The following is a 27753-nucleotide window of genomic DNA, read 5'->3' on the forward strand; positions in this document are numbered from 1 at the left end:
AAATATGTTGCGTTAAGCACTGCTACATTCAACAATGACCAATCAAAAAATTATCTAAATCTGTGGATAGATAGTGTTTAACTTGGGCGAGGTAATTGCGTTAAATTTCTAGGGGATTCACTGTATTCGCATTTACAATAATAATTAAATAGTTGGCAATTTTTTATAATAGCGTAGGTAATTGTTGTAGTCATTTTCATTAATTAATTACAATAAATGAATATGTAATCGCACTTGACAATGCTATTTTGGTTCTGTTTCTAACCTTGGAATTTTTCTCTCTGGTTTGCCGTTCTGATTGTGACAGAATATTTGTTCCGAGTCATTGAGGTGTGCAAAAAAACGTATTGAATCGACTCTTTTCCTGTCATTTTTGGATTAAAGGGAGGGGGGGTATGGATCTGTACGGGCTCTTCTATTTCAAGGTCCTCAAACATAACAAATGTTGCCTATATATGAATCGCGCAAATTAGTGTGTAAAATATCGTGATTTGAATATTTATGGACCATTTCAATGTTTTCAATGATTTTGGAGGTTTAAAGTAATAGATCGTAAATAATAAGTAAACATGTCAAAAAAATAGTGGGCGATAGAGGAGATTAAAATAGACGACCTTACTCGAAATCCACATCTATTCAATTCTTCTCGTGTGCGATCACATTGCTCCTCTTGACTATTCCTTGCAGTGGAATATGGAACCAGAGGGATGTATACAGTGTGTTCGAGATAAGAGAGTCACCTCAATATCTCTGTTATGTGGTGAGATACGAAAAACTTGCCGAATATAATTTTATATGTGACATTACGATTTATCCGATCGCATATTGAAACTTCCGGTTTGACTGGAATTTGGCGGCAACTTTTGTTTCACAAATGCAATACCCTAGAGGGAAACAACTTTGAATTTTTTGTGTACACCCCTCTGAATTAATTTGAATTAGCCTGAATTAATAAGAATTAACGTGAATTAATTACAATTAATGTGAATTAATTTGAATTAACGTGAATTAATTTGAATTAACGTCAATTAATTTGAATTTGAATGTTTGGTGTACACCAAAAATGGTACTTGTTCCCCTTAAGACAAATTCATTTCTAAAAAAATCATCGATTCCTGAAAAAATTGTCCTATTCGCTCCAGAAAATTTGGTTGCGCTTAAAAAATCGCCCTTGGAATGTTTCATCCCTAAAGGCTTGTTCCCGGAAACGTTTCTCACTGGAGATATTCGCTATAGAAAAATTCTCATCCTGAAAGTGTAGCCTCGTAAAAATCACTATTGTATTTGATCTACAAAGATTTGTTCCCGGAAAATTTCTTCTGGGAAAATTCCCTATGGAAAAATTCGCTTCCGGAAAATGGAGGCTTGAAAAAGGCGCCTTGGGGATATGCGCACCGGAAAATTCTTTCCTGGAATAATTGTATAACATATTTGTGTCCTGGAAATTTAGCCCCGAAAAAATCGCTCTTAGAATATTTGACATTAAAAACACGTCTCGCCCCGGAAAAATTCGCTATGGAAAAACTCTTGTCCTGAAAATTTAGACACGAAAAAATCATTCTTGGAAAACTTCTTCCTAGCAATAGTTGCGTGAATAATTTGCCCCCAGAAAATGTAGTCTCGAAAAAATCTCCGTTGGAATATTTGACCCACAAACACTTGTCCTGACAAAATTTGCCCTGGAAAATTCGTTTCTCGAAAATTGCCGATTCCTGTAAAAAATCGCCCTTGGAAATGTCCTGAAAATTCCCTAGAAAAATCGCTTTCATAAAAAAAGGCTCTTAAAAATCTACCTTCGCTAGGATACTTGCGTGAATAATTAATTCGTTTCCAGAAAATTTGATGCACTCTAAAAATCGCCCCTGGAATATTTGACCCCTAAAGACTTGTCCTCCGAAAAAAACATACGAGACAAATTCGCTATGAAAAAATTGCCTTTTTAAATTGCTTCCGTGCAAGATTCAACTCGTAAATTCATACAGGGAATATTTTTGAGTGGGCGGGGTTTCAGCCAAGGCTGCTCTTCCAACCCAACCAACTATACATTTACAAATATCCATACCCGAACCCGGATTCGAACCAGGGACCCTTAGCACCACAGTTCAGCTTTAACTGAACTGCGCCACACGGGCCGGCCCTCAGCCCCAAAAATTTTCGGGAGAGTTCTTCCTGGAAAACTTTTTTCCTAAAAAATTCGCCTACCGAATAAAGTCGTCCTTGGAATATTTGACTCCCACAAACTCCAAGGAAGATCGTTCTGGGAAAATTCGCTATAAAAAATTCTCTTCTGAAAAATTTACCTACGGAAAATGTAGGCCCCTTGAAACATTCGTCCAGGAAAGGAAATTCGTCTACAGAAAATGTTGAAAAAATCATTTTTCGAATATAAAAAATCGTCAAAAGAAAAATTTGCGTTGGAAGTTGCCCTGGAATACTCGCTAAAAAACTCGCCCCGGAAACTTGCGTGGAAAACTTGTCTCCAGAAACGTAAAGAAATCGCCCTTGAAATATTTGACCCACAAAAATTGTCCCCTCAAAATTCATCTTGGGAATATTTGTCGTGGAAAAATTCATTTCCCGAAAATTCGCATACGGAAAATTTAGCCTCCAACAAAATAGGCCTTGGGATATTTGGCACTTAAAATTTCGTCTCCGAAAAATTCGCCCTGGGGTAATTCTGTATTGAAAAATTCTCGTCTTGAAAATTTAAGATGATAAAATTGCTCTTGGAAAATTTTTCCCTGGTATACTTGTGTAAAAAAGTTGTCCTCAGAAAAAATCCGCCCTTGAAATATTTTACTCACAAACTCTAGTCCTGGTAAAAATTTGCCTTGGAAAAATTCTAGATGGAAACATAACTTTGAATGTTTGGTGTACACCCCTCTGTGTTAATTTGAGCTAACGTGAATTAATTAGAATTAACGAGAATTAATGTCAATTAACGTGATTCAATTTGAATTAACGTGAATAAATTGGAATTAACGGGAATTAATTTGAATTTACGTGAATTATTTCGAATTAACGTGAATTAATTTGAATTTGAATTTTTGGTGTACATCAAAAATGGTACTTGTTTCCCCCTAAGCAATACTATGTTTTTTAAGATATTTAAAAAAGCCATCAATTTGCTGTATGACAATATAAAAGGTGGTTGATATACAAAACATTGTGTTGCGTCTAGCACAGATACCACCTGCGCATGCGTGATTCTGCCCTTTTATGTCTAAAAATATGTGTATCAAATTTGGTTCTAATCGGTTCAGCCGTTTAGCCGGAAATGAGAATTTGGCACACTTGCGCATGCGCGATTCTACCCAAAAGTTTTTCAGCTCTTTAATCTCTAAGAATACGTGTACCAAATTTCAGCCGTTTAGACAGAAATGGGAATACAGACAAATCGACAGCATCGAGATTTTGTTTGATACAGATTCCTGGTGCTTAAATCCGTGTATTTCCGTCAAAAAAAGTGGTGGGTTATTTTTTGTCCCAATGCAATACCTCCCTTACTAACGTGCGCGGGTGGTAAAAATAGAAAAATTCTAGATTTCTAAATATTGAATCACGAATTTTCCTATTCGTTTGCTAATCAATCATATTTGCATATGTTGTGTTGTTGCATATTGGTTGCTCGTTTCAAAGATCTTAATAGATTGTATTGCATTGTATTGTAGCTTGCGGACCCAACAAAAACAATCGAAATATCTCTCGGTTGCAAAATTTATAAATTCAATACGAAACTTACCTGCGCTATCGTTGGTAAGACAAACAATTAAAAAAAATGAAAACACACACAGTTCAGTCCCTCGTCTCGTACAGCAAATAACTAAATTCAGAAAGTATGGTTTTTTAGTAACAAAGTGCCAACTATTTGTCGATAGACAGTGTGATCATTATAAGACTGGAAACGGGTGCTTCGTTACAACCCTCTTATCTCGAACACACTTCTACTTTTTAAATGGAAACCCTCTATTTTTATATCTGTCATATTCAGCCCAAGAAATAAGGGTAACTTGGTATAGTCTATTTCAAAATTTTTGAATTATTGAGTTTTTATAATGTAAACGCTTAAAACGGTCATTTTTTCTGCTTATAATTCTCATGATATTCACCCGTTTGGTAGGTCAATGGTCGCCCTGAACGAGTACAAGTACAGTACTTCTTTCTAGGCTATTTCAAGCATTACGACTGTTCCTGCTGCCATTCTTTCGAATAAAAAACAGGATTTCACTTTCAGCTATCACACAAAAGTCGACGAACTCCTTTGTTCAATGCCCAGTAGACATTCTTGTCCACATGGAGAACGCTGTTTGAATGTATTGGATCTTCAAACTGAAATGAGAGGGTCATTTCATTTCCCTAATGACTGATCCATTACAAGATAAAGAAATATAATACATGGAACCATTTTTTGCTTGTACTATTCTCAATACTGTTGTTGCACACAACAAATTTACAGTCTTGCATTACTTAGTCTTCAATTTAATTTTATTTAAAAAAGTACACTGAATTGACAATAGTTATTTATTATACAAGATGATAAAGGGATGTTTTAACCATCGAGTGAAAGATTTACGAGGTGGTTAGTTTCCCTTTGTCCTCGTGTATAATACAAAACTTTATTTTATAGCAGAAAACATAAAAATCATTACAAAACTTCTCAAAAAGGTATATAATTTAGACATCCAAAATAGCAAGCATAGGTTCTTCTGTCGTTTCCATAGAAACAGCATTGTATTCTGTTCTGAACTTCATTTTATTGTGTGCTCCGCATCCCATTTTTAATAAGAATGACAGATGCCATTAGAATGCACAATGATTTGTTTCAATTAATCCACCCTTGCTGTTAAAGTGATCACATGGCCACGCAACCGGTGGTCTGACGATTTACTTGACTTTTGTTCTTATGGAGCCTATTACACTAGAGACACCGGTGGCCAAGAATTGTCACTGGGTATTGAATCAACAATCTCTGGCCGTGCCGCCGGTGGCGTGACTGGCTGCCCATATTGGCAACACTTGCCGACGCCAACAATGGCGTCGCCTGGTGTTCTCATCTGATAAGGTCTAAGAGACACTTACCCTACTTTTTTAATCCTATTGAAATGTCAATTTAACATCTGTTATCAATTAAAATTTTTTTACAGGTTATGCTTCCATGCAGTAAAGCTGGAACTTTGTACGCTATCGATATTGAATCAGTCAACGGTGGAATTCCTTATGCAGATACGTTTTCAGTGTCCATCCACTACTGTCTGAAGCGAGTATCAGAATCACAGACTTCCCTACTTGTTTGCGCACAAATTAAATATAAGAAAACAGTTTGGGGATTGGTAAAAGGTAGGTAACTCATGTTTTCCAGAATGTTTCCCTGGTAACATAATGATCTCTTAGTACTTAAGTACTAGTACTAGTAGACATTATTTATCTATGGCATGATTCAGAATACCTAGTTTGTAATGATTCACCGGTTATGTGACTTGGGTTATATGTCATTTAAAAAATATGTGGCTACACCTAACAAAAAATTTATCGCAGAATATTTGCCTTGATTGATTATGTCATATCTTTAATGCACTTTTGTTAAAATACCATTTATAAAAAGCTATCGATAGGTACTCTGTATTCACATACTTCACATTATCATTTTAATTTAAGTGCTCAAAGGTTACTTTCTGTTGCTAATTACCCTCGAGTACTTTTTTATCATTTATTTGTCATCCCTTTATCTAATGTGCTACATTTGTCACAGATAATGTCACATGCTTCTAACTTACCTGTCGCTATTTGGAATTTAATACCGTTTATCACTCATTGCTTTTTACAAATTTCAAAATCCGCAAACATATCTTGAGCGTTTACAAAGGTCGCCTGTTCCCCTGTTACTACCTTTCAAATTAATTACTTTCGGACACTGTCGGTCCGGTCCCACCTTGAACCTCTGGGCCTTGATGATAACACTGACTAATTAATGAAAATCACTAAACGTTTCAAGACCTATTCAACAAATTGCAACAAATTCAGTCTGGAGTTGTGTTAGAAACAGTGAATTAAAGCACAGCAAGGTCTTCAAATGAAATGACTACCTAGTAGGCAGGCAGCAAATGCTATAGTTGTAATGCACTACTGAGGTGATCGTCTATCAAACAAGCATTTTTCTTTTTCCTACTCATACTTTTTAAAAGTGTCACTATGCTGTTTGCTCGTTTCCAAACAAATTGGAACGCATATTCAATACCTCTTGCTGTTCATTGCAGGTTTCATAGAGAAGAATTGCTGGCAAGGGCTTGAAGATTATTTCAAATCGCTTAGTAAAGCTCTATACACAGAAAGTGAAGAGATCATACCTACTTTGAAACGGAAGTCGAGAAGACGAAGATTGGTACGTGCCATACCAAGGTCGGACGCTGAAATTGTTCATCCTGCAATTAGTATGTACCTTACACCACAATTTCTATTGCACTGACTTTTACTTTTAGGTGCTCGTTCTAGTGTTAAGGTGTCATCTAGTGGTATATTTTCCTCAGATTTAGCAACGTTAATAGTCTTTGGTGTACTTATTTTGTTAGTAGTCTTAAATGTGATGCTGTATTACAAATTATGGTTGTTGGAGGATATGCCACCGTACACATTATTAGATTTACACGTTTTAAAGTAAGTAAAATATTATTCTTTGAGATAAGAGAAATGTAATTAAATAATATGTAATATTTATGCATTGTATTGTAACATTTTCAGAGATCCACCAACATCCCACGATGAATGGATAAAATTACTACAAAAACAAGAAACTCTTCATTCCCTTGAAATGCAAAGGTGGCAGAAAGTATTAAAAACTTCCATACAATTATTGAAACAGGTATTGTAAGATATTTTATTTATTTTTGTGTTAATTGACATTTTTAGATTGAGGAGTCATTAAATGAACTTCAACATTCTATACATCCAACATACACGAGTAAGATAATGTCTATTATACAAAACCATAAAGATGCCGTTGATAAAGTGCAAGAAGAATTATAAAAATGCTGGTCTGCGATAATTGTATTATAGTTATTACTACGCACTGTATTATTTTATAATATTATGGTAGCGTATACCTATCGTTCCTTTTTACATTAGTTAATTTTTAAGTATAAAATCTATGTAAATAAAAGTTATTGCTCTTTCTTCTAAATTATAAGTGTGCTAATCTGTTAATTGCTGCAATGTCATGTGGATTTGCATAGGCATGTGCTGCATTTTTTTACAGAGTTGTGATATGCACTTTTAATGGGTGGGACAGATATTCTCCTAGTGGTGCTTTGTAGTTTAGAAATTATCAACAAAATATAATTTTTTGTAGAACTCGAGTATGCAGTATTAATAAATTAGGATTGTCGCGCTAAATTACGAAATTTTAATCATTTCCGGTGAACCAGATGTGCACATTTTTCAATTCTATTGTTTATATTTATCCATTAAAAAAAAACGAATTCTTTATACTGCAAGCTATTTAATAAGTCCTGGATAATAATTACTTTCATACTTTATAATAACAAAGTCACTAACATTAAATTTACTCTTGTCATAGTTATCTGTAGAAACTCTCTTTCCTTGTCTAAGTGTAGAAACTTTTTCTTCGCTATCATACTTTTAGGGTATTTTCCTCAAAGTGCAAAATCGCTATTGGCTGCACTTTGCCGTCCGCCCGTCACACGTATCCTACACCACTGAACCGATTTGGTCGATATGAGGCTCATAGCCCAATAGCTTGGTCCAAAAGGATTTCGTGCATACCGATATTTTTGGTTTTGCGCATGCGCAGTGTCAAAAATGTAGATTAACGCACGTGCAATGCTAACTTTTTTATTTATGAAGATATTTAAATGGAAACACTACGAATAAGTAAAATTAACGACGTTTTCAAAAATACTGTTTATGCATGCTATATGTTTTATTTATGAAGGTATCCAATAAAATTTCTAATGTAGCAATGCGTAATGCTATTTACGAAAGCATTTAAAAAAGTTTTATAATGTAGGCACTTCCTAGGGCACTTCGAATGAAAGTAAAACTAATGCCCATTTCAAAATTTGTTTGTATCTGTATGTCGTCCACTATTTTTCATTAAACTGTATAAACTTCGACAATAGGCTGCTCATTTGAAAAGGAAGGGTAAGGATCACATGCCTACCGGTATTTTTTTCCCGGTCCTACGATTAATATTAAGAAGAGGAAAATACCCTCGCGTCATTTATGACTTTTTAACTTGTTTGAAGTTTCCTCGCCATTTTCGTTTAGATTAGGCAGACTGCAATCTTTTAAATGTTAACCATAGAAGTTTCCAGTCAAGAAAAACATAGCGCACCTAGCTATGTTGTTTTGGGGAGTATCTACTGAAAAGCATTGAAAACGCGCTAAAGTTACTCGCCATAGGGAGAAAACCTTTCTTGTTTCTAAACTAGCACTTTAAGCCGGTCAAACTTCCTTTTGTATTAGGTCTACACACCTCTACTACCATTCTATTTATTTTTATAAGAAACTACGTTTTTACTAAGTAATGATTTATTTTCAATGAAACATTTTTCACTAGTAGGAGGGGGTGCCACCCCTTGACGTAAAGTGGGATGCAGCAAAATGCACTCTGCCTCGATGTGCAGAAATGATATGCACTGTGTCCAAGATAAGGATGTCCCTATCGTGGGGATCTCGGAAACCATCATAGAACATACGACGATGTTTTAATTAGGAAAAAGTTGTGCAATTAAACAGTTATCATGCCCTGAAGAAAATCAAAAAATTCCGAATAGTTCCGGAAAAACGAAATTTACCTACTGATTTTGTTTTTATTTTTTTCTGGTGTTATGACAGATAGGGAAAGATACAAAAAACACTTTCTCATTGCCACTATTTGCTGTACAAGACATCGTTGAGAGATTTTCAATCCGTTCCGTTTCGTCGTGCCAGATTTTATTATAAAAAAATGTCAAAGTTAAAAAACTAAAATATTTTTTTCGCCAAAACGGTTATTTTATTTTCGTTAAAATTTGTGCAGTGTACATTAGGCATAAAGGATGTAAAATGTGAGTTTTTAGCGCCTTGACGTAATACATCTTTTTTGCAAATAATAATAATATATGTTTATTCCTCAATATAATAACATGATTTACAATAAAAAAAGAAAATTAAACTTGTTAAATAAATCACATTGAGAAATATTAGGGGTCCTATAGACAACGTCCGTGGTGAGACCTCCCTCATGTATTGCATATTATATACCCGCGCAAAGAGAATTAGAGCCAGTCATTTATAATAAGAGAAACAAACAATATAATACTAATGAATAAAGCTGAAAAGATTACGGATTACATTTACTAGCAGTTTTTAAAATTTGAGTTGAGCTGAGAATAAAATAACTTGTAAACTATGATCATAAAACAACTTAAAAATAATTTCAGAGAATCCAAAAAGAAAAGCACATATAAAACATAAAAATAGGAAACATTTTTAGTACACTTTGCAAATTTATTTGCAACCACAAAATTAATTATGGCGTAATTAATTCCACATTTACATTTGCGAATAAGTTGTACGATGTTTAATGATCGGAAAAAAAGTATGTCTGCGCCTTTCGTAGTGCAAAAGGGCAGAAAGCTTTACTATCTTGCAGTGTGATTGTAATAAGAAAGGTAGAAAATCCAACGTGTACAACTCTACGAGCTGGACAATAAAAAAAAATTGTTTTACACAGATAAAAAAGTTACTTTATGATAGCTTGCAATTTTCAAAAATTAATTTATAAAATGTATAGAACTTCTATACATTTTACTAATTCATTTTTGCAAGCTTTTAATAATAAACCCCTTTTTTAAATTAATTAAAGGTTTAAAGGGTTTTTTTTGTAAACTTCTCGATCACTATCTTTATCATAAAAATCTTGTAAGTTTGCATTAATAAGTTTTTTGTGGACACTTCTTCAGAGGAGGTAGCTGCTCCTTCCTGGCGGTGCCCTTGACGATGAGTGGACATGTACCCAAAGGGGGGGAGCGCCATCCCCGAGCTTGTACTCACGTGGTGATTTAACTCAGTTTTTTCATATCTTTTATAGTTTTAGTCTGATTGCTTTCAATTTGGTGTCGTTGCAAAGGTGTAAACGCACAGAACTGTGAGACGGAATTTTTTTCCTAGGGACGATATTAACCACCCTTTGCAAGGTGCGCGTCTTCGTGGGGTAGTCGAGTACTTAGAGCTTGAATTGAACTAATTATTTAACGTACTTAAGCAAAAAGTACAGTTGCCCTCGGCAAGACCTTACTGATAGTGGAGTCAACAGTTCGAACGCGAATTGCGAGTAAACGGGACGTCGGAAGTGGGTACCGACAAAGCGAATGTGGTAGCCCTAGACAAGATCTTACTAATGGCGGAGTCAAAACTTCAAACGCGAATTGCGGCTGATCAGGATTTTGAAAGTGGGTACCGACAAATGAATGTGGTAGCCTTCGACAAGATCTTAAAGACTTGGATATTTTTTTATTAAGTTATTTTAAGATTTTTTTCTTTAACCTACAAAAATATTGGGATGTATTGCAAAAAATTTGGAAAAAAGTATTCTCCAAAATCCAGCAACTAGCTAAGTGCGCGATTAATATTTAGGACGAGTAATTGCTTGACAAGTTCAGTTATGGCCTTCTTTTTATTTTAAATGCAAAGAACTTAAGATATCAATATAACAGTGTACATAATGCAGTTATGATTAATTAAGAACTAAAGGAGGATGTGACACATCTCACATAGGCTGCTAACAAAAAGTTCGTTGACAAATTAATGAGGGTGGTAACAGTCGATGGGAATTCTATATATGTATCTACAGGATAAGTTGCCATTCTTACATTTCAATTGAATTTAAAAAAAGCATGTGAAGAGCGTTTTTTGGTTTGAACTAGGAAGCTGCTCTGCCAAGGATATGGCACCTGGTTTAGATAGAAACAGGACCTCTGCTACTTCATATTATTAAATGGGATACTTTTCGCTCTTAATAATTATGGCCAAATTCAATCAGCAATTGATTTTACACCTAAAACTAGTTTGAATCTTCAGGTCACAGTTGTGGGAAGAATCAACTGTAAATGTTGAATAAAAATCTCAGAGAGAAATAGACACAAGTTTCCATAAGATCAATGAAAAATATGTTTAAAATTAAATCATACAAAAGGAGGGTTTAGAAAAAATGCCCTGCATATACATGCTATAGACTGCCCTGGGTCATAAAAGACAAAATATTAAAAAAAATAGCCGTATAGACATTTATTATGTAAAAACTACATATCTACATTCATTTGCTTTCTTCTGGTTTAGAGAAGACCAAGGTATAACCACATTTTCCACAGTAGTGGCGATCTTCCATTGCAGCCATAAACACACCTGCGCCGCACTGCTCACCTTTGCACTCTTGTCTTAATCTGTGTATCTTACCATTCTCGTCAACCTATAATTTATAACAATTAAGAGGCATTAACAAATTGATTAACTTACTTTATAAAATTTCAGTACGGCTAACTTAACCTTCTTCTTCTTGTGCTTAATTTTTTTGGGTGTAGAATAATTCTTCTTCTTACGTTTCTTGGCACCACCACGCAATCTTAAGACCAAATGAAGAGTGGACTCTTTCTGTATGTTATAATCAGAAAGAGTACGCCCATCTTCCAACTGCTTGCCGGCAAAGATCAGACGTTGTTGGTCAGGGGGGATCCCTTCCTTATCCTGAATTTTGGACTTCACATTTTCGATTGTATCAGATGGCTCGACCTCAAGAGTGATGGTCTTCCCAGTTAGAGTTTTAACAAATATCTGCATTTTGTAGGGTTATTCCTACAAGAAATTAAACACGTGAAAGAACGAATAACACGACTGCAATAATTTGAAAGTAAACGCAAAAATTAAAAAAAGTATTTATTTATAAATATTACAATTAAACAAGAAGTACTGCATTAATACACCCATCATTCTCTGGATTATTCGTAACTTGCGCGTATTTTCCCCATACAACTTTACCAGCTTGAGTCACCAACCCCAATTCGGATATATTCACTTCGATCACGGTTCCTTTTGTTATCACACCCAAACTGGTGAACATCGGTGAGTTGGGGTTCTTTTTCACACCTATGATTGGCAGGTAGAAAGTCGCCTTAAGCTCTGGATGAGTAACATGAGCCTTTTTAAATCTAAGCGCCATTGGTCGAATGAACCGTTCGAACTTGGGAGGTTTCCGAGTGAATGTCTCTCCGACGTATGTCACTTTGGTAACCATTCTCTTCCACGCCTTTCGTCTCGATTTTCCTGAACGTATCACTTTAAACACCTCTGCATCCGCCTGTGCACGTACTTTCGGAATTGGAACATCCCACTTTCCGGCTTTTTCCTTCCGTTTTTGCTTAATCATATTTGATAGTACCTTCGCACGTGATTGAACATCACGGTCCAACAAGTAAACTGGTAGAGCACCCTCCGCGACCTTTTCTGTGTTGGTTTTTGTCTTCTTTTCTTCGTGAGCTTTAATTTTCTTTTTCATTTGTATTTTTTCATTTCGCCGTTCTTTGTTGAAGATCTTTGCCTTTAGACCGCGAAGACTTCTCGCCACCTGTGCACGTTTATGAGGCTCACGTGCCTCACGTTTTCGTTTACGTTCCTCATAATCCAACCTCCTACCGTACAGCTTACGGTGACGTTCTATAAATTCGTTTTGTGGCATGATGTATCTTTTTCACTGCTGCAAGTAAAGAAATTATCTGTGTAAATTGAACATATTCAAACTGATGAAGCAAAATCATCTCTTTGAATATGACAATTACACATTTAACTATACAAAGTAAAGTAATATGAATATACCCACATTTCACTTACCTTAAATCTTCGTCATATTCATAGAGATATTTTACACATTGTAATACATAACCACAAATTTATTTAGAAAAACAAGCAGCATTCAATTTTAGGGAGCCTAACGGCAAATATATTTAAATAAAATGGAACAAAATATCCATACAATTGAATCAAAATAAAGTTGGATACACATTTTAATACAGACCATGTGGTCTATCGATTTAAAGAGAGTACACGTAAATATAGCCGTAACTTTGCCTTTTTTTTTACGAAAAATTAATTTTTATCAATTAAAGAATATATTCTTACATTTAGTACTACTGAAAATTGAAAGAAAACCCTTAAAACTAGAAAAATACAAGTTCATTATTACCTTCTACTCCACCATTACACGATGCAAAAGAACCTACAAATTGACAGACAGGAAGACGTCAATGGTGCGCTTGCTTTAAAACAAAATTACGTCACGTCCGTTTTATTGGTTTTTAAATTTGGTGCCGCGCTTAACAATTATTAATTTATATAAGTAGAATGGTTATTTATATATATGATTTAGGTATTATTTGCTGAATTAAATTAACGTTAATTATTTATGTATTTATTTCAAGTTGTTAACAAAATCAAAGAGCACACCAAATTATACAATTCCCTCTGGTGGCGTTGATGGGCGCATTCGAGCATACAACTCATTCATAATGATGCATTCAACCAAAGTAAATCGGCAGGAGTGATTGCATTGTTGTAAAGCCCGCTTGACATGGAGCAATAAAAATTGCAATTGCATGCAAGTTGCAAGAAAAATTGCGAAAGGCATGCGCAGTTCAAAGCCAGCTGATCAATTGCTGCAAGAGACTTGCATGCAATTTTTATAGGACCGGTGCTATTTTTCTTGCATGAATCGTGCAATTCTAGGGATAAATCTAGTTGTTTTTGTGTCACCAACCTAGTAAAATACAGCGGCGGCAACTGTGATGCTGAGAGACGCACTCATTACTTGTTTTTACTAATCTTATTTATTCTTGTAATTTTCATGTTTCTTCAAGCAATCAAAATTTAATTTTCATTTGAGGTTAACAACTTTGTTGACAAATCCATATGTTTCTTCTGTTGGCAGACATGTGGCAATTGAAATAGAATTGCACCATGTCAAATACCATGCAATGCTTATTGCATGCAAGGATTTGACCTTGCAATTTCTTTCTGCAAGTTCTTGCGCGTTGTATTGCTCCATGTCAAGCGGCCTTAAGTATATAGAAGTATCCATTGTTATAATAGGTACTTCTTTTTTTGGGACCTAGGTACAGGTACACGTATCAGACAAATAAAATACCTAGATACAGGTACAGGTACGTTTTTGAAAAACTATCTAGATCTACACTTTATTCCGTATAACTTCCGTTGCACGTCATCATTTTCTGTGACGTAATTACTATGCAATAATGCCAAATCTAGTTTTGAACGATTTAGGTTATGTCACTTGTCAACAAGACAGTGCATTCTTTGTGTGAACAATCCACACCTTAAATAAAATAAAAATAATTTTTATTATTCATTTCGTTAATTGGAACCACAATATACATACAATATACTTTAATAACTTATGAACTGTACAAATGTAGCATCTCTTTTACAGAGAAAGTACTAAATATAAAATTTTACAGGTTATGTGATGTGATGGATGATATTCAAATTAATCGGAATCATCGGAACTGCTTTCGTGTTCAAAGTTTATAATAATAGTAGCAACGTTTTCAAGATCTAATTGCTTTTCTCTTTCGTACCACTCGTGTATTACAGTTTCCGTATCCTTAACTGAATTGCGCCACGTTTCGGAAGTTATCGGTTGTAGTGTTTCTTGTCACATGTTTATGCAATTTTCAATGCTTCGTCCATCTCTACCCATGTGTCGATTGAAGTAATTTTTCGCTATGCCCAAAATATGTTCGATAGGATTAAAAACGCGATGATAGGGTGGTAATCGTAAAACGAAGTAACCGTATTGCTCGGCTAAGTGGTCAATGCGTTATGCGATACATTTTAGCTGATTTATTCCTAAAAGTATCAACAAGATTTAGATAATACCAAATAATTTGCGAACGTACTTACTGTGCAACCTTTTCAACAGTTCGGCTTTAAAATCATTTTCGGAGAACACATTATGATCTCCTAACCACACTTTAATGTTGTCTGTTTTCCCGTTATCGAACACAATTACTGACGGGTTATCAAAATTCTTCAGTAATTACTCTTCAAACCAATGCACAGCGAAAGACGTAGAAAATAATCAAAATCAAATCAAACGAAAAGTAAACCAAAAGCAACCTGTCAAATTTACAAATTTAAACGCGACAACATAGCGAAATGCTACCAATTGTTGCGGCCAAAATAAACTACAAGCTTAATGTGTTGCCTAATAAACGAAAGTAAATTTACGTTGGTACGTCGTTTTCTTCAGGCAATGACGTGCAACGGAAGATATACTGAATAGACCGTAGATCCACATACAGGTACAGGTACCAAATATAATGTATCTAAAAATAATAGGTAATATTTGGTTACGTTTATCTAATCATAAAATTGAGGAAAGTACAATATTTTATACTAAGTATTTATTTATATTGCCACCTCACACCTGTACGAAAATGTCGCCAGCCATAGAAACTTCTTTCTTTCCAGCTATTATAAATGCTATCATTCATATAAACATTATTTAATATATATAGCTACTTATAGGCCACCGCCGTAGCCTGGCAACACCGACCGACCGACTTTGTAGCTCAGTAGCAGAGCGTTAGATTACATAGCCGGAGGTCGGGTGTTCGAACCTGGACTGAGGTAAGAATTTTTCATCTGTCGCAGAGATGGGAATTTCCTTAAATCGGTTTCGAGTATTTTGTCGGCTACTCCTAATTTCTTGCAGTTTTCCTAATTCGTCAGGTAAATACCGCGGAGTAGTATAATCGAACAACTTAAGACCTTCTGCAGGAGTGGTACCTCTAAAAAGCATTATGCGGGTCACTTTGTAATTGAGCGAAAGGTTGTTGAGGACCCAGAACAAGAGGGACAATAAATAAATGAACAATTTGTCTAGATGAGGCTAAAAACACTCTATTACACGGAATGAATCTATTCTTTTGCAATATGCTGTCTATAAATTAACTTATTAAGAAGCGGAAGCATGTAAACTGGAAAACTATACTTTATGAAATCGTTTTTCCTTATGTGTCCTTCCTCTTCATGTCCATTTACTTCACCCTTTCCTTAAACCTCCCTAATGTTCCGTTTACACGTCCATGACGCCTTCCACTGGCCCTTTTCAGGAGGAGCTCTCTTTACTTATTCACGACCCTATCAAACCCGTGACGTCCAACTGTCTCAGAGTTTTTTTCTTCGTGTCTTCTTCTTTCACATCTTTTCTCCTATGCACACCTTCAATTTTTTAAAGTGACTTTGTCAACCCTTCTAATGATTCTTTCGCTTCGTCACACCTATCTTTCTTTCTCTCCTTCCTTTGTGCATTTTTTCGCTCGTTCATCTCCTTCAAGGTCTCTCCGCACACCTTTTTTTACGCCTCCATCAGTCAGCTCAGTATCAGCATCAGGATCAAAAGCTTTTGCTAGATTTGGTCCTTAGGCTAAACTACATAGGTAGGTCAGTTCTTATGTTACAGTATGTACTACGTCGTCATAAAGATTTAGCATTGATCATAATCGAAATTTATTTGCGGTAGTAAACATGTCTGTAGGCATTAGATTCAATAAGCGGGGATTTATTTATTTATATTTCAATGGTTTCAACGAATTGCATCAGGGACGATCTGTCGAGTCAAAATTTTGCTTTTGTTTAGTTAACGTAAATTGAATTATTCCTCCTTATCGAGTTTTAATTACGGTTTTAGTATACCATTTACCCAAGTGTCAGACGTTAGGCATTGCTATAACCCCATATTTTGTGCCGCACTATTCACTACCTCTTATTTGTTTGTTTGTGTTGGAATCTGTTACAGATAAGGCAGAACGCGCCTTGCTGAGTTCAAAAGGTTGCGATCTGAAGTTCAAAGTTTGCAATTAATATATGTGTTTGATAGTCACTTAACAATTATAGCTTTGTTGTTTTCTGCTGTATTAATATTTTCCCCTTGATCCCCTTTGTGGTAAAATTTGATTTAAATTTAAACATCATTGAGAGATCATTAATAAATTACCCTCGATTCACGATTGTGACCACAATTCTTGTTTATGGTCTATCCCTGTCAATTATTTTATTTCTTTAGCTTATCAAGACCAGAACAAGGATTTCTTAGTCTGCCTTGTTTCTTCTCGTTAGTAGGTATTTTTTTGTCTTTTGAAATTTACTAAAGACTAAGTGGCCCCTATCCGGTTTACTATTATACTGCATTTCCTTTTTGCTAACCCCGTTATTCATTCCAATCCACCATACTTTGCCATGGCTTAGCTTATCTAGTGGTAACTTGGTTACATGTTCTCAATAGTGAACGTAACATGCTCTTCAGTTCTTCGAGTATAATTTATTATATGCAATTGGCAGGTCGTTACAAATGTTAACGTTTCAGGTTCTACAGATCAAAATTTAGTATAAGATCTGCAACAATATACGTATACGTTTTTCCATTAGCAGATCATACCTTTTTGACCTTTAAGCCTATCAAATTATCACGTAATAGATTGAGATATAACATTTCTAATTTGAATGTTAATCATTTAGAGACAAGATTTTGCTGATAATTTTTAGATTAATTTTTCAACGATGAAAATTTCACACGTTACTTTGGGTTTAGCTTTCGCTAAAACAAGATGCGTTGTTTTTTGTGCCTCTTTTTATGCGCCTTAATTCAACAGGTGGCTTGTAAGTAATAGGTATAGTGAAATCATTGATTCACATTACACCCCCAGGCACTGGTTGCGGCACAATTTTCTTAACCGTTAATGCTGTTAGTAACAATTTGGAGTATAATTGGGATTTTACTAGCTGTGTAACATTGCCAGATGCACTAACTATAACACAGCGATCACACAATGTAAGAGCCTATTTGTAACTAATTTTAAAACTTTAAATTTTCAAAATTCTTAGGAACCAGAGAGAATTTTACATAAGATCGACACAGTTGGAAAACTGGAAGGGCATTCCATCAGTAATATAGCATTTGGGAATCCGAGGTACCCTGGTAATTGGAACGAAAATGACACAAACCCGGTCTTGGGCAGCCACTGTTATCCCTTTTGGATCCAATCTAGGCATCAAAGTGAAATCATAGGTGAAGAGTGTCTGAGAATCGAACCGTCCTGGATGGCGAAGTAAGTTTAACTACATACTTAGGTGCAGGATTTAATAGGCAGTTTTAGCTTCGGAAAGTTAAGAATAGGTAACATGATGATTCCGGGTACTCATGATTCAGGCGCATGGACGGCGAACTACATTTCCCTAATTACCCGATTTCTGTTGGCCCAAGACCGTAATTTATGGGAACAACTAGTATCAGGGAATAGGTATTTGGACATTAGAGTCGGAATACATCACTCAGAGACCCCAAAGTAAGTACTTTGTGTAGGTACTACTAAAAAATTTATCTTTCCTTAACGGAATCCCCTTACATGGTGACGTCTTCTAGTATAAAAACAGTCACGTCAATCATCGCAGGTAGCCGTCCACTGCAAAACTGGTCGCCTGTGACTTGTAAACAAATTATATGCTATTATATTTTCATCTCTACCTAGCCTATGCAAAGAAAAGACATAAGTTTTGCAGTGTGCGGCTACATTATGCGATTGTTCTTACACTAAACGACGTATAATTGACGCAATCATTTCCAGAGAATGGATAAATCATGGTCGATTTAAGTGCAGTCAGCTGCGTGAGGAGCTGCTACATGTTGCCAAATTTCTCAAAGCTTCACCGAAGGAGGTAGTAATACTGCACATGAAAGGCTTTGAATATCCATCTAAGTTTACGCTCGAGGAACACTATATAGTGGTAAAATTGTTGGAAGAAATTTTAGGCGAATTCGCATTACCTCGGAGCTACTTCAATCACGAGAACGGACCAGTACTTGAAGAAATTTGGGCAACAGGAAGAAATTTAATCATCAGTTATAACAATTGGGACATGGTGAATGGTATGTCAAATCAGTTGAGTTTGGTAGGATTTTCCTACGTTTGCGCGCACGTCATCAGTGTATTACATCTGAATTAGGTATGTTTACATAGTATCTGCATTCGAACAGAATAAATGTACAGGAAACCATAAGAATAGTGCTGTTTTGTGGTTGGTATACCCCTTGCACTAACGATCCTCTACAGTATACCAACAATGCAGCACTGTTCGTATGGTTTCCTTACATACTTATTCTGTTCTATCGGCTGCAGATACTATGTAAACATACCTAATTCAGATGTAAAACACCGATGATGTGCGCGCAAACGTACGAAAATTCTACTATATCTGCAATGTAGCGGTATACTTATGCTTTCATTGTAGATAATGACTGGTTATGGTTTAACATTAATCATAAATGGGGCAATACCGCAAAAGTTAATGAATTACGCGAATACTTGGATAGAGTAAAAAACGACCACCACCATACAAAGTCGCCGTTTTGTGCACTTATGGCGGAGTTAACGCCAGATGCATGGTACATAATTAGGTACCCCTACAAAGGTTTGCATTACATGGCTGATGATGTTAACCCAGAATTGAACAAGTGGTTAACTAAGGATAATTGGAGTGATTCTGTTAACGTAGTGGCAACTGACTTTTTCCTTGGGAATAACGCAATTGGTATATCTATAGAAGCAAATAATAAAAAATTAAAAAGACATGGGTAAATTAGAGCGCCACAATAATACAAACTTTTTGTCTATTAAAGAAGAGAAGTGTTGTTTTTACCAAATCAATATACCTGTATAGGTTGACAATATTCAATGTATATATGCAGCTATTAACCGTACCAAAAACAAAAGAAATACATACCAATATTGATCCCATGACCATGTCCAAATATATTCTTTATATTTATATATGTATGTTTTACATTTTTTAGTATTCTAAAATCCAAGATCTATTACCTTCATTTTTCGTCTGAAATTATAGGGAATACTATGCAGCTTTTTACCACACGCACGTTAGTGTAGGGGTAAAGATCCCCCAAGAAGCATCAGGAATCTTTTCCCAGAATCGTGGTTGCGCAAGTGTGTCAAACTTTCATTTCTGGCTAAAAGACTACACTGATTGGAACCAAATTTTTTGGTAGACTCATTCTTAGAAATAAAAGGAAGAGCTGCAAAGGTTTTGGGCATAATCGCGCATGCGCAGGTATGCGGATGGTATCTGTGCTAGCCATTTTTTTACAATGGGTTTGATAGTTCTATCCCTTATTGTATTATTGCTCCTTACATTAAAAATCTCGTTTTTATTACCAATCTGCACCAACTTATGTTTCACTTAATTTTAGAAGCAGACTATGTTTTTTTACAAATGAGTTGGATACTTGGATATATGTTTTTTTTGTAGAGGTCCAAACATGTCTTTGCTAAGACCAAATAAATGTATTACTTATTCATCTGCACAGTGACCAATATCACTAAAATTTTGTGCACTTACAATTTAATAATAGTTCCCTCGCAAATCTGAAGCCAACAATGAATTTCTTATAATATATGAGAACTAGTTAGGTTTGCATCTGATACTATGGAAAAGCAAAATAATGAATGATCTTTATTCATAAAAAATTACAAAACAGAATGACCAATGCTGCTCCAGACATTTTTAGTTTTGGTTACATATGACAATAAAGAAGACGACATACGACCATCGCATATTCGTTTAATATTCCCAATCTTCATGTTTGGACGCCTAGTAAAAGTAATGAAAGTATTTAAGTCGTCAAATGAAAGGAGACTATCAAACGTATCATTCTGACAATTTAAGATAACATTAAAAACCCCAGATGGAAATTTTGCAGTTGCTAATAATTGGTAGATCTCTGCGTAAAAGTCGATTAATTTTTCATGAAGGTTTAAAACAATGACAGCGTTGCCCAAAAGTAAAGAACCTATCACACAGTCGAAGAGAGTGGAAAGGCTGTTACTTTCATCAATAACAATTATACCGACTGGTTCCCTACAAGTCCTTATAACATGAGAACCCTTATGTTCCACTTGGCCAACATCTGCAAACTGTGCATACAATTTATAAGTTGTAGAGACCCAATAATCTAAGATGAAGCAGGGCACTCCTGTATTTTTGCTAAAAAGTATATGAAATCATTTTATCTATAATACAAGTGATATTAGTACCTTATTAATTCCTTCCTACTTTCTAACGCAAACGATAGATTTGCGAGCATTCGAAATCGGTCAGATATGTTTCCCTTCTTCCATAGGTCATATCCTTTTTTTGAAGAAACCACAGCACTTGAAACACTTCGCCTACAATGATAATAAAAAAAGTTGTACACTATAGTATTGTTTTAAATTACCCAACAAGATTTCCATAAAAACCGTCAATGTCATGCAGATAGAACGATCGGGCGGCACTAATATCGAACGTTAATTTTTCAGGATCCGATCCATTTTTATAGTATTCACAAGCACCTGAAGCACAACGTAAAAAAAAACACAAAATTTAATTTCGCAACATACCATCTACTCCACCTATGTAACCAACACCGCTATTTTTGTCAAGATACGTGGAATGCGATGCGGAAAATTTCGCAAAGCTGTTAATCCAAACGTTCGAAAACTGAAAAAAAAAATGTTAATAGTCTGTGCCATCGCTAGATAAGCAGATTAGTAAGCTTTTGAACTAAATAATGCACGCAAATCATACGTGGATACCAAATATGCATGCAATTCACTTCTTGAGCATTATTGTGTAATGTGTTTAGACGTTTTCCCAAAGATATTCATGCTTAAATAATGCAATTTTTTTTAATGATTACAATGACGTTCCCTCCGAAACAATTATCTTTATCTCTTATAAATAAAAGAAAAACCTAATAAACTAACTGGAACTGTCACATTAGGGCTAACAAGCAACTTGATAACAAATAAAAATTAGAGATAGAATAATTTTAGAAACTTTCAAATTCCCAGAAATGCCTATTTGATACAGAAAATAAACAAATATAACCTTAACTGCACGCTCGTATTGAAAAATTGTTTTGTGGCAAGATTAACTATAGACCCACGACATTAGACAAAGAAAGCAAAATTGACCTTCATTAAACAATTGAAACAACCAAGTCCATTCTAAATGCCCCAATTTCAAAAGCAACAATATTATACATATAGTACATATATATATAGTATATGTAGGTATAATCATTGATTGTTCGTAGTATAATCAATGGTATAATAGATTTTTTTCATCATAAACAGTGTTCCTATGTAAATTTTTTACAGGATTTACATTTAATGCAGGGAAGTTCTCTCACCACAATAGAAAAAAATGTAATAATATATCCACGTTTTGGAAAATAGAAACTTTTGTATTGTATGGTGTTTCAGAATAAAGTACTTGAATATAATATACTCTACCGAACAGCCATCAAGTACTACCTATAATTGTTACCGAAACAAATCTTCCTTGCTATGTCTTCAGAATCATGTGAAATTAAAAATTCTATTAATATAGGCGATTACTTTAAACCCCTTTTGAGACAGCAAAAATTAATATGATAAATTCGAATGTTTAGTGAACGACAAAAAAGCACTGAACAGTGTACGATTTGGTGCATTATTAATGAAGATTAGTTTTTTTAAAATAAAAATTTAAATAAAGTTTATTCCTTATTAAAATAACCGTTATCTTTACCTGTAGCTTTTGAGCCAACTCATTCGCTAAACCGATGTTTTCAGTCCAAACTGACACCCCCATCTTAGACTTGAAATTGTTTGATAAACTGAGGGCTTCGTTAATGTGACGAAAAGCTATTACAGTTACAACAGCCACATCAGATTGCTCCAAGCTAACATTCTTGAGCACATCTCCACCTAGTATTACAGTAGTTTGAAATTGAGAACTTTGTGAGGTACTTTGAAGGACCTGCAGCCCTACCACCTTGGCTTCTTCCACAACCTTTTGTATGTTAAACAGCTGGGATTCATGCACAGATGACACATCCGCGAGTTTCTCATATGCAGGCCCAATTCTTACTTTTGATAAGTGATCGTTCAATTTACTAACAAATACTTCGTAGACATCTTCTTGTACCATCACGATGCTTAGACTCCACGGTAGCTACAACGACAAAACAAATGAGAGAACATGTAACTAGCACACCCACCATCAAATTTTATTACCACACAAAATAAAGTGCTTATATTTAATGCTCAGCCCATTTCGAAAATTTTTTATGAAATTGGGGGTGCTACCTTAACATTAAGCTGGAACCCCCTCAAATGGGCACATTATTTTGGAATTGAGGATTGTAAAATTATTTACTTTTTTAATATTAATTTCCTTAATAAACTCATTAAAATTTCAAATTAATAATTGATTTGATATATTATGTATTAAAGGTTGAGGTAATTTATTGTTCCATAAATAGAGATGATTAAGCTACACGCAAGAATAAAGTGCTTCAAATTAATTTATTGTAGTTTACTGTTGTAAATAGCTGGGCCTCCAACCTTTTACATTTTGGCAAGTACTAAGGTATAGGACGGACAGACAAACAAAGTGACTGCAATACCGCACTTCATTTGAAAATTCGTTAAAAATGTGAAATGGGCGAAACAATAAATTCCAACGTACAGCAATATTAGCAATAAATAAGCACTTTGTTATGTGCTATCTGAATTCTGGATTACTTACAACAGTTGCAGAACCCCAAGCAGCATTGATGACAGCATCAGATGCAGACTCCAAATCTGCATTATTGAAAACAATCATTGGCCCCTTGGTTTTTGTCACTAAAACATATATGAACTTAACTTGAAAACATAATGTTTTGATTTATGTGAAACCTGCAATCACAGGAGCTTTTACCAAACTCTCCAAATTTGGAAATGTCTTTCCAAGTACTTTTCCAAAACAGTTAATAAAACCGATGCTATCATTCTGAAGTAAATTAGTTAAATTTACATCACCAGGTAACAGTCGTATGGCATTTTTAGGAAACCTAAAACAATTCATCTACATCAAGATCATAGTTATATAATCCCATGATTATTAATAAACAATTTCTGCCTTCGGCAGTCTATACTTACCCCACTTTTTCAGCCAATTGTTTGAAGAGTGTAGCCAAAACACTAATACGTGGTTCAGTTTGCAAAATTACATCTCCACCAGCAGCTAACGCAGGTCCCAAAATGTTTCCAAAAGCAGAAAGAAAAACATCGTCAGACACAACACTTAAAGAAACTCCTACAATAATCCATTGATATTGAAAAACGATCTTTACAAATTACAACCTTCTATTTTCTTTTCATTTGTAGCCGCATAACCAGAGTAGAATCTCAGATGGTCAATTAGTAAATGCAGCGAGGACATTGCATGTTTTGATAAAATCCCTCGTATTAAAACTTCTAACTGGCAGATCAGTGACGAGTTGTTCTCAAGTTCAATTGACAATCTAAAACATATCTACCTACACTACACTGAAAATAACAATGTCGCTTACTTATAAAGAAGAACTGATCGTTGCTTGCCAGTCCAATCAGATTTGTTGGCAGCCACAATTTCATCGACATCTTCAGGTAATGGACTAATAACTTGTATAGGTATGTCCAAACCTTTACTATGAACAAGAAGTGATTTGCCATAAGATAAAACAATATCACGTTTATATGCACCTATAGCAGCTAAATCTTCCAACCATGCCTTAAAAATCGCTTTAAACAATCAGATGTACATCGCCCTAAAGTAAATACGTACTTTGGCAGAGCTTACATTTTCAGTTATTGTACCATAATCCATAGTACGAAATACCTGTTTTATAGTGGTACTTTTAATACTCTTGCTTCCATTCTCATGCCCCATTTCAGATTAATCTGATACATGGATATCTGTTGTAGTTCATGGGTTAAAACCTTATCAGACAATTATCTCTGTACTTTGCATAACCGCATTTATTAATTTTGCGTGGACACTGAGCAGCTCATGATTCTCAAAAAAATTAATTATACATAGGTACCTATAATCGAGGGTATAATAATTAAAATTAACAATATTTTTTGTTTCGTGAATCGTGACGGTAGGTCCAAACACGTATATGTAGTTCAAATGCTCCTATCCATGTATTCTACAAAAGGTATATTGTCCAATTGTACATTGGCCTGCAACATTTGCCTGCCTGCATACCCATATCATTGAATTAAATTCAATGCCCATATTATACAATACAATCCCTGTAACAAAAGATTATAATGGTTATGGACAAACTCCGAAATATCTGTGGATTCCTTTCGCATATTAGGTCTAATGAATTTTCTGTAGTTCATTTGGTTCCAGACTCGTAGTTCCTATAACAGAATTCCGGGCGGAATACGAGGTTATGTTGAGTGTTGACCAATATTTACAAAGGTACTCTTCTCGTAGATATCAACAACCCTTATTTACAGTATAAAAATGTTTTGTGTTGCCAAGTTATGTAAAACTACAGCTATTCGCTTCGCTTCCGTGTCGACTACATCCTTGCTGAAAAAACCCCAAAATTTAATACCTCGCGAATTGCGAAGAGGCGCTTTCAATAACTGTACAGCCCGAAGTACAGTGTTGAAGAAGTTTCTGGTTAGTTAAACGAAACAAGGTGCAAATACAATCGGACCTTTTTTACAGCATTCGCGTTTATGTAGTGAGGCGGGCGTTATATCTACAAGGTTAAAATCGAATGCAGTCGCAAGGTACAAGAAAGCGATCGGATATTGGCTGTTGACTAGTAGCGGAATGGTATTCGTGGCTGTAATTTTAGGTATAGTTTCTATTTATTTAATTATTTTAATAAGCATATGTAGCGTTCTAAAAGAGATCATAAAAAGAACCGTAAAATAATGTAATGGTAACTAATAAAACCTTCAAAAATCTAAAGGTGGTGTTACTCGTTTAACTGAGTCTGGTCTGTCAATGGTTACATGGAAACTCTTAGGCGAAAGAATGCCAAGAACCGAGGAGGAGTGGATAGCAGAATTTAGCAAATACAAACAATTTCCAGAGTTTCTACTGTATAATTTTCAATATTTTTGTGTACAATTTTATGTATGTTTAATGATTGCAGTCAAAGGCCTGACATGACCCTTACGGAATTTAAATTCATTTATTTCATGGAATACGCGCACAGAATGTGGGGGCGTGCTATTGGTGCAGTCTTCCTTTTGCCTGCTGTATTTTTCTGGACTAGAGGCGCTTTTACACCTCAAATGAAAATTCGCATCTCTGCATTTGGCGGGCTAATCCTAGCTCAAGTAATGTGTGTGACCTTCTGTATTTAAATGATTATCTTTTATCTTAGGGTTTATTTGGGTGGTATATGGTCAAATCTGGCTTGGAGAAAAAGGATGATGATAATACTGTAGTAAGAGTGTCGCAATATCGACTGGCAACACACTTGAGCTTAGCATTTGTGTTATATAGCTTATTCTTATGGTCGTCTTTGGATCATCTACTGCCAGCTGAAACTATTTCCAATATAAGCAACAATGCAATTAAGAACGCACGTAAATTTCGCATGTTTGCCCATAGTTGTAAAGGAATGGTGTTTTTCACTGCAGTTTCAGGTGTGTTCCACATTGTTCTTGTGTACAATAAATTGAGTATGACTTTCAGGTGCTCTTTTGGCGGGTATCGATGGAGGATTAGTGTATAACTCGTTTCCAAAAATGGCTGACAAATGGATACCTGATGATATTTTAGCATATAAGCCTACTTTAAAGAACTTCACTGAGAACCCCACTACAGTACAGTTCGATCACAGAATTCTCGGCATCACAACATTAACTTTAATTTCAACATTATGGATACTGTCAAAGCGTCGCACTTTGCCACCTAGAGCATATATTGCCACTAATGCTCTTGCAACTATGGCTTGGCTACAGGTTAACAGTAGCTTGCAATAAGTGTCCTTAATAACTTTAATTTTATAGGTCATTTTGGGAATATCAACTTTACTCATGTATGTACCAGTTCCTTTAGCCGCCAGTCACCAAAGTGGGTCACTAGTTCTTTTGTCACTGGCTGTTTGGTTAACACACGAATTAAAGCGATTACCAAAAATTTAGTAATAGTAGTAGTACAATTGTAAGTGAAAAATCTTGTTTAATAAAAATGCACTGTTTATATTAGCAGTCAATCTTTGATATCTTCTTAACTATAGTCATTGCAGCGCCTTAGTCAAAGCGGCATATTAGGGAAGGCAAAAATTTGCCTAGATTGGGCTCAGTATTAGGAATTTTTCGTTTTTTGCAACTTTTGGTTTATCTGTACTAAATTTGAGCTTTGTACGTCAAAGCGGGTTTTGAAATATCGTGCAACTAGCAAGACACACTTTACGACTGTTTTATGATATTGATGATCAGTATCTGGTACTACTCACTCTACTTAACAAGGGTTTTATATATAATGTTGATTTTTTAATTGATTCATAAATGTAGGGAATACCATATCGAGTGCTGGCACATATGAACTCTTGATGAAATTTTCCATAACCATTTGATAAATGTGGTTGAATTCCTCTGCCACCTCTCGTCCCCCAGAATTCCCTCTGGCGTGGGGCGATCCAATCACAGACCTCGTCCTCTACGTCTGACTTGAAACAACGACCTTTGAAGTACTTCTTCAGCAACATGTTAACTATGGTGGAACTCTCGTCCTCTGTGATGTGATTGTTGGCCTTTACCGCCTCATATCCACACGAGCAATGCATTCCTCCGTAATCTTCAC

General features: G+C 35.2%; 6 protein-coding genes across 7 annotated transcripts; 3 read left to right on the forward strand and 3 right to left on the reverse strand.

Annotated features, from left to right (window-relative positions):
* Positions 1–5115: 5115 nt before the first annotated feature.
* Positions 5116–7349, forward strand: LOC116164958 (protein Aster-B-like). The gene is made up of 5 exons (XM_031479215.1): positions 5116–5337; positions 6255–6428; positions 6477–6651; positions 6736–6856; positions 6904–7349. The coding sequence occupies exons 1-5, from the start codon at positions 5148–5150 to the stop codon at positions 7018–7020; spliced, it is 777 nt and encodes a 258-aa protein (XP_031335075.1). The 5' UTR covers positions 5116–5147; the 3' UTR covers positions 7021–7349.
* A 3909-nt stretch (positions 7350–11258) lies between these two features.
* Positions 11259–13352, reverse strand: LOC116163465 (ubiquitin-40S ribosomal protein S27a). Its single transcript, XM_031477392.1, has 3 exons — positions 13232–13352; positions 11512–11847; positions 11259–11464 (listed from the first exon to the last, which is right to left on the reverse strand). The coding sequence occupies exons 2-3, from the start codon at positions 11830–11832 to the stop codon at positions 11312–11314; spliced, it is 474 nt and encodes a 157-aa protein (XP_031333252.1). The 5' UTR covers positions 11833–11847; positions 13232–13352; the 3' UTR covers positions 11259–11311.
* LOC116163464 (ribosome biogenesis protein NSA2 homolog) lies at positions 11916–13302 on the reverse strand. Its single transcript, XM_031477391.1, has 2 exons — positions 13232–13302; positions 11916–12745 (listed from the first exon to the last, which is right to left on the reverse strand). Exon 2 carries the CDS (start codon positions 12725–12727, stop codon positions 11948–11950), a length of 780 nt encoding a protein of 259 aa, XP_031333251.1. The 5' UTR covers positions 12728–12745; positions 13232–13302; the 3' UTR covers positions 11916–11947.
* A 4215-nt stretch (positions 13353–17567) lies between the features above and the next one.
* Positions 17568–19886, forward strand: LOC116163348 (PI-PLC X domain-containing protein 1-like). Its single transcript, XM_031477236.1, has 6 exons — positions 17568–17724; positions 17772–17896; positions 17950–18173; positions 18222–18410; positions 18690–18991; positions 19354–19886. Exons 1-6 carry the CDS (start codon positions 17673–17675, stop codon positions 19698–19700), a joined length of 1239 nt encoding a protein of 412 aa, XP_031333096.1. The 5' UTR covers positions 17568–17672; the 3' UTR covers positions 19701–19886.
* Positions 19887–20569: 683 nt separating this feature from the next.
* LOC116163346 (putative aldehyde dehydrogenase DhaS) lies at positions 20570–25092 on the reverse strand. Of its 2 annotated transcripts, none has more exons than XM_031477233.1 (11): positions 24754–25092; positions 24500–24699; positions 24291–24451; positions 24087–24243; positions 23844–23998; positions 23692–23789; positions 22690–23115; positions 21516–21615; positions 21353–21467; positions 21171–21302; positions 20570–21120 (listed from the first exon to the last, which is right to left on the reverse strand). In XM_031477233.1, exons 1-11 carry the CDS (start codon positions 24856–24858, stop codon positions 20604–20606), a joined length of 2166 nt encoding a protein of 721 aa, XP_031333093.1. In that variant the 5' UTR covers positions 24859–25092; the 3' UTR covers positions 20570–20603. The 2 variants fall into 2 exon arrangements, with proteins under 2 accessions (XP_031333093.1, XP_031333094.1); XM_031477234.1 differs by having other exon boundaries at positions 24500–24710.
* A 172-nt stretch (positions 25093–25264) lies between these two features.
* Positions 25265–27158, forward strand: LOC116163347 (cytochrome c oxidase assembly protein COX15 homolog). The gene is made up of 7 exons (XM_031477235.1): positions 25265–25608; positions 25657–25789; positions 25907–26039; positions 26093–26279; positions 26327–26591; positions 26641–26909; positions 26958–27158. Exons 1-7 carry the CDS (start codon positions 25447–25449, stop codon positions 27090–27092), a joined length of 1284 nt encoding a protein of 427 aa, XP_031333095.1. The 5' UTR covers positions 25265–25446; the 3' UTR covers positions 27093–27158.
* Positions 27159–27753: the final 595 nt, after the last annotated feature.

The sequence above is a fragment of the Photinus pyralis genome, unplaced genomic scaffold, assembly GCF_008802855.1.
Source record: "Photinus pyralis isolate 1611_PpyrPB1 unplaced genomic scaffold, Ppyr1.3 Ppyr1.4_LG2, whole genome shotgun sequence".
Taxonomy (NCBI): Eukaryota; Metazoa; Arthropoda; class Insecta; order Coleoptera; family Lampyridae; genus Photinus; species Photinus pyralis.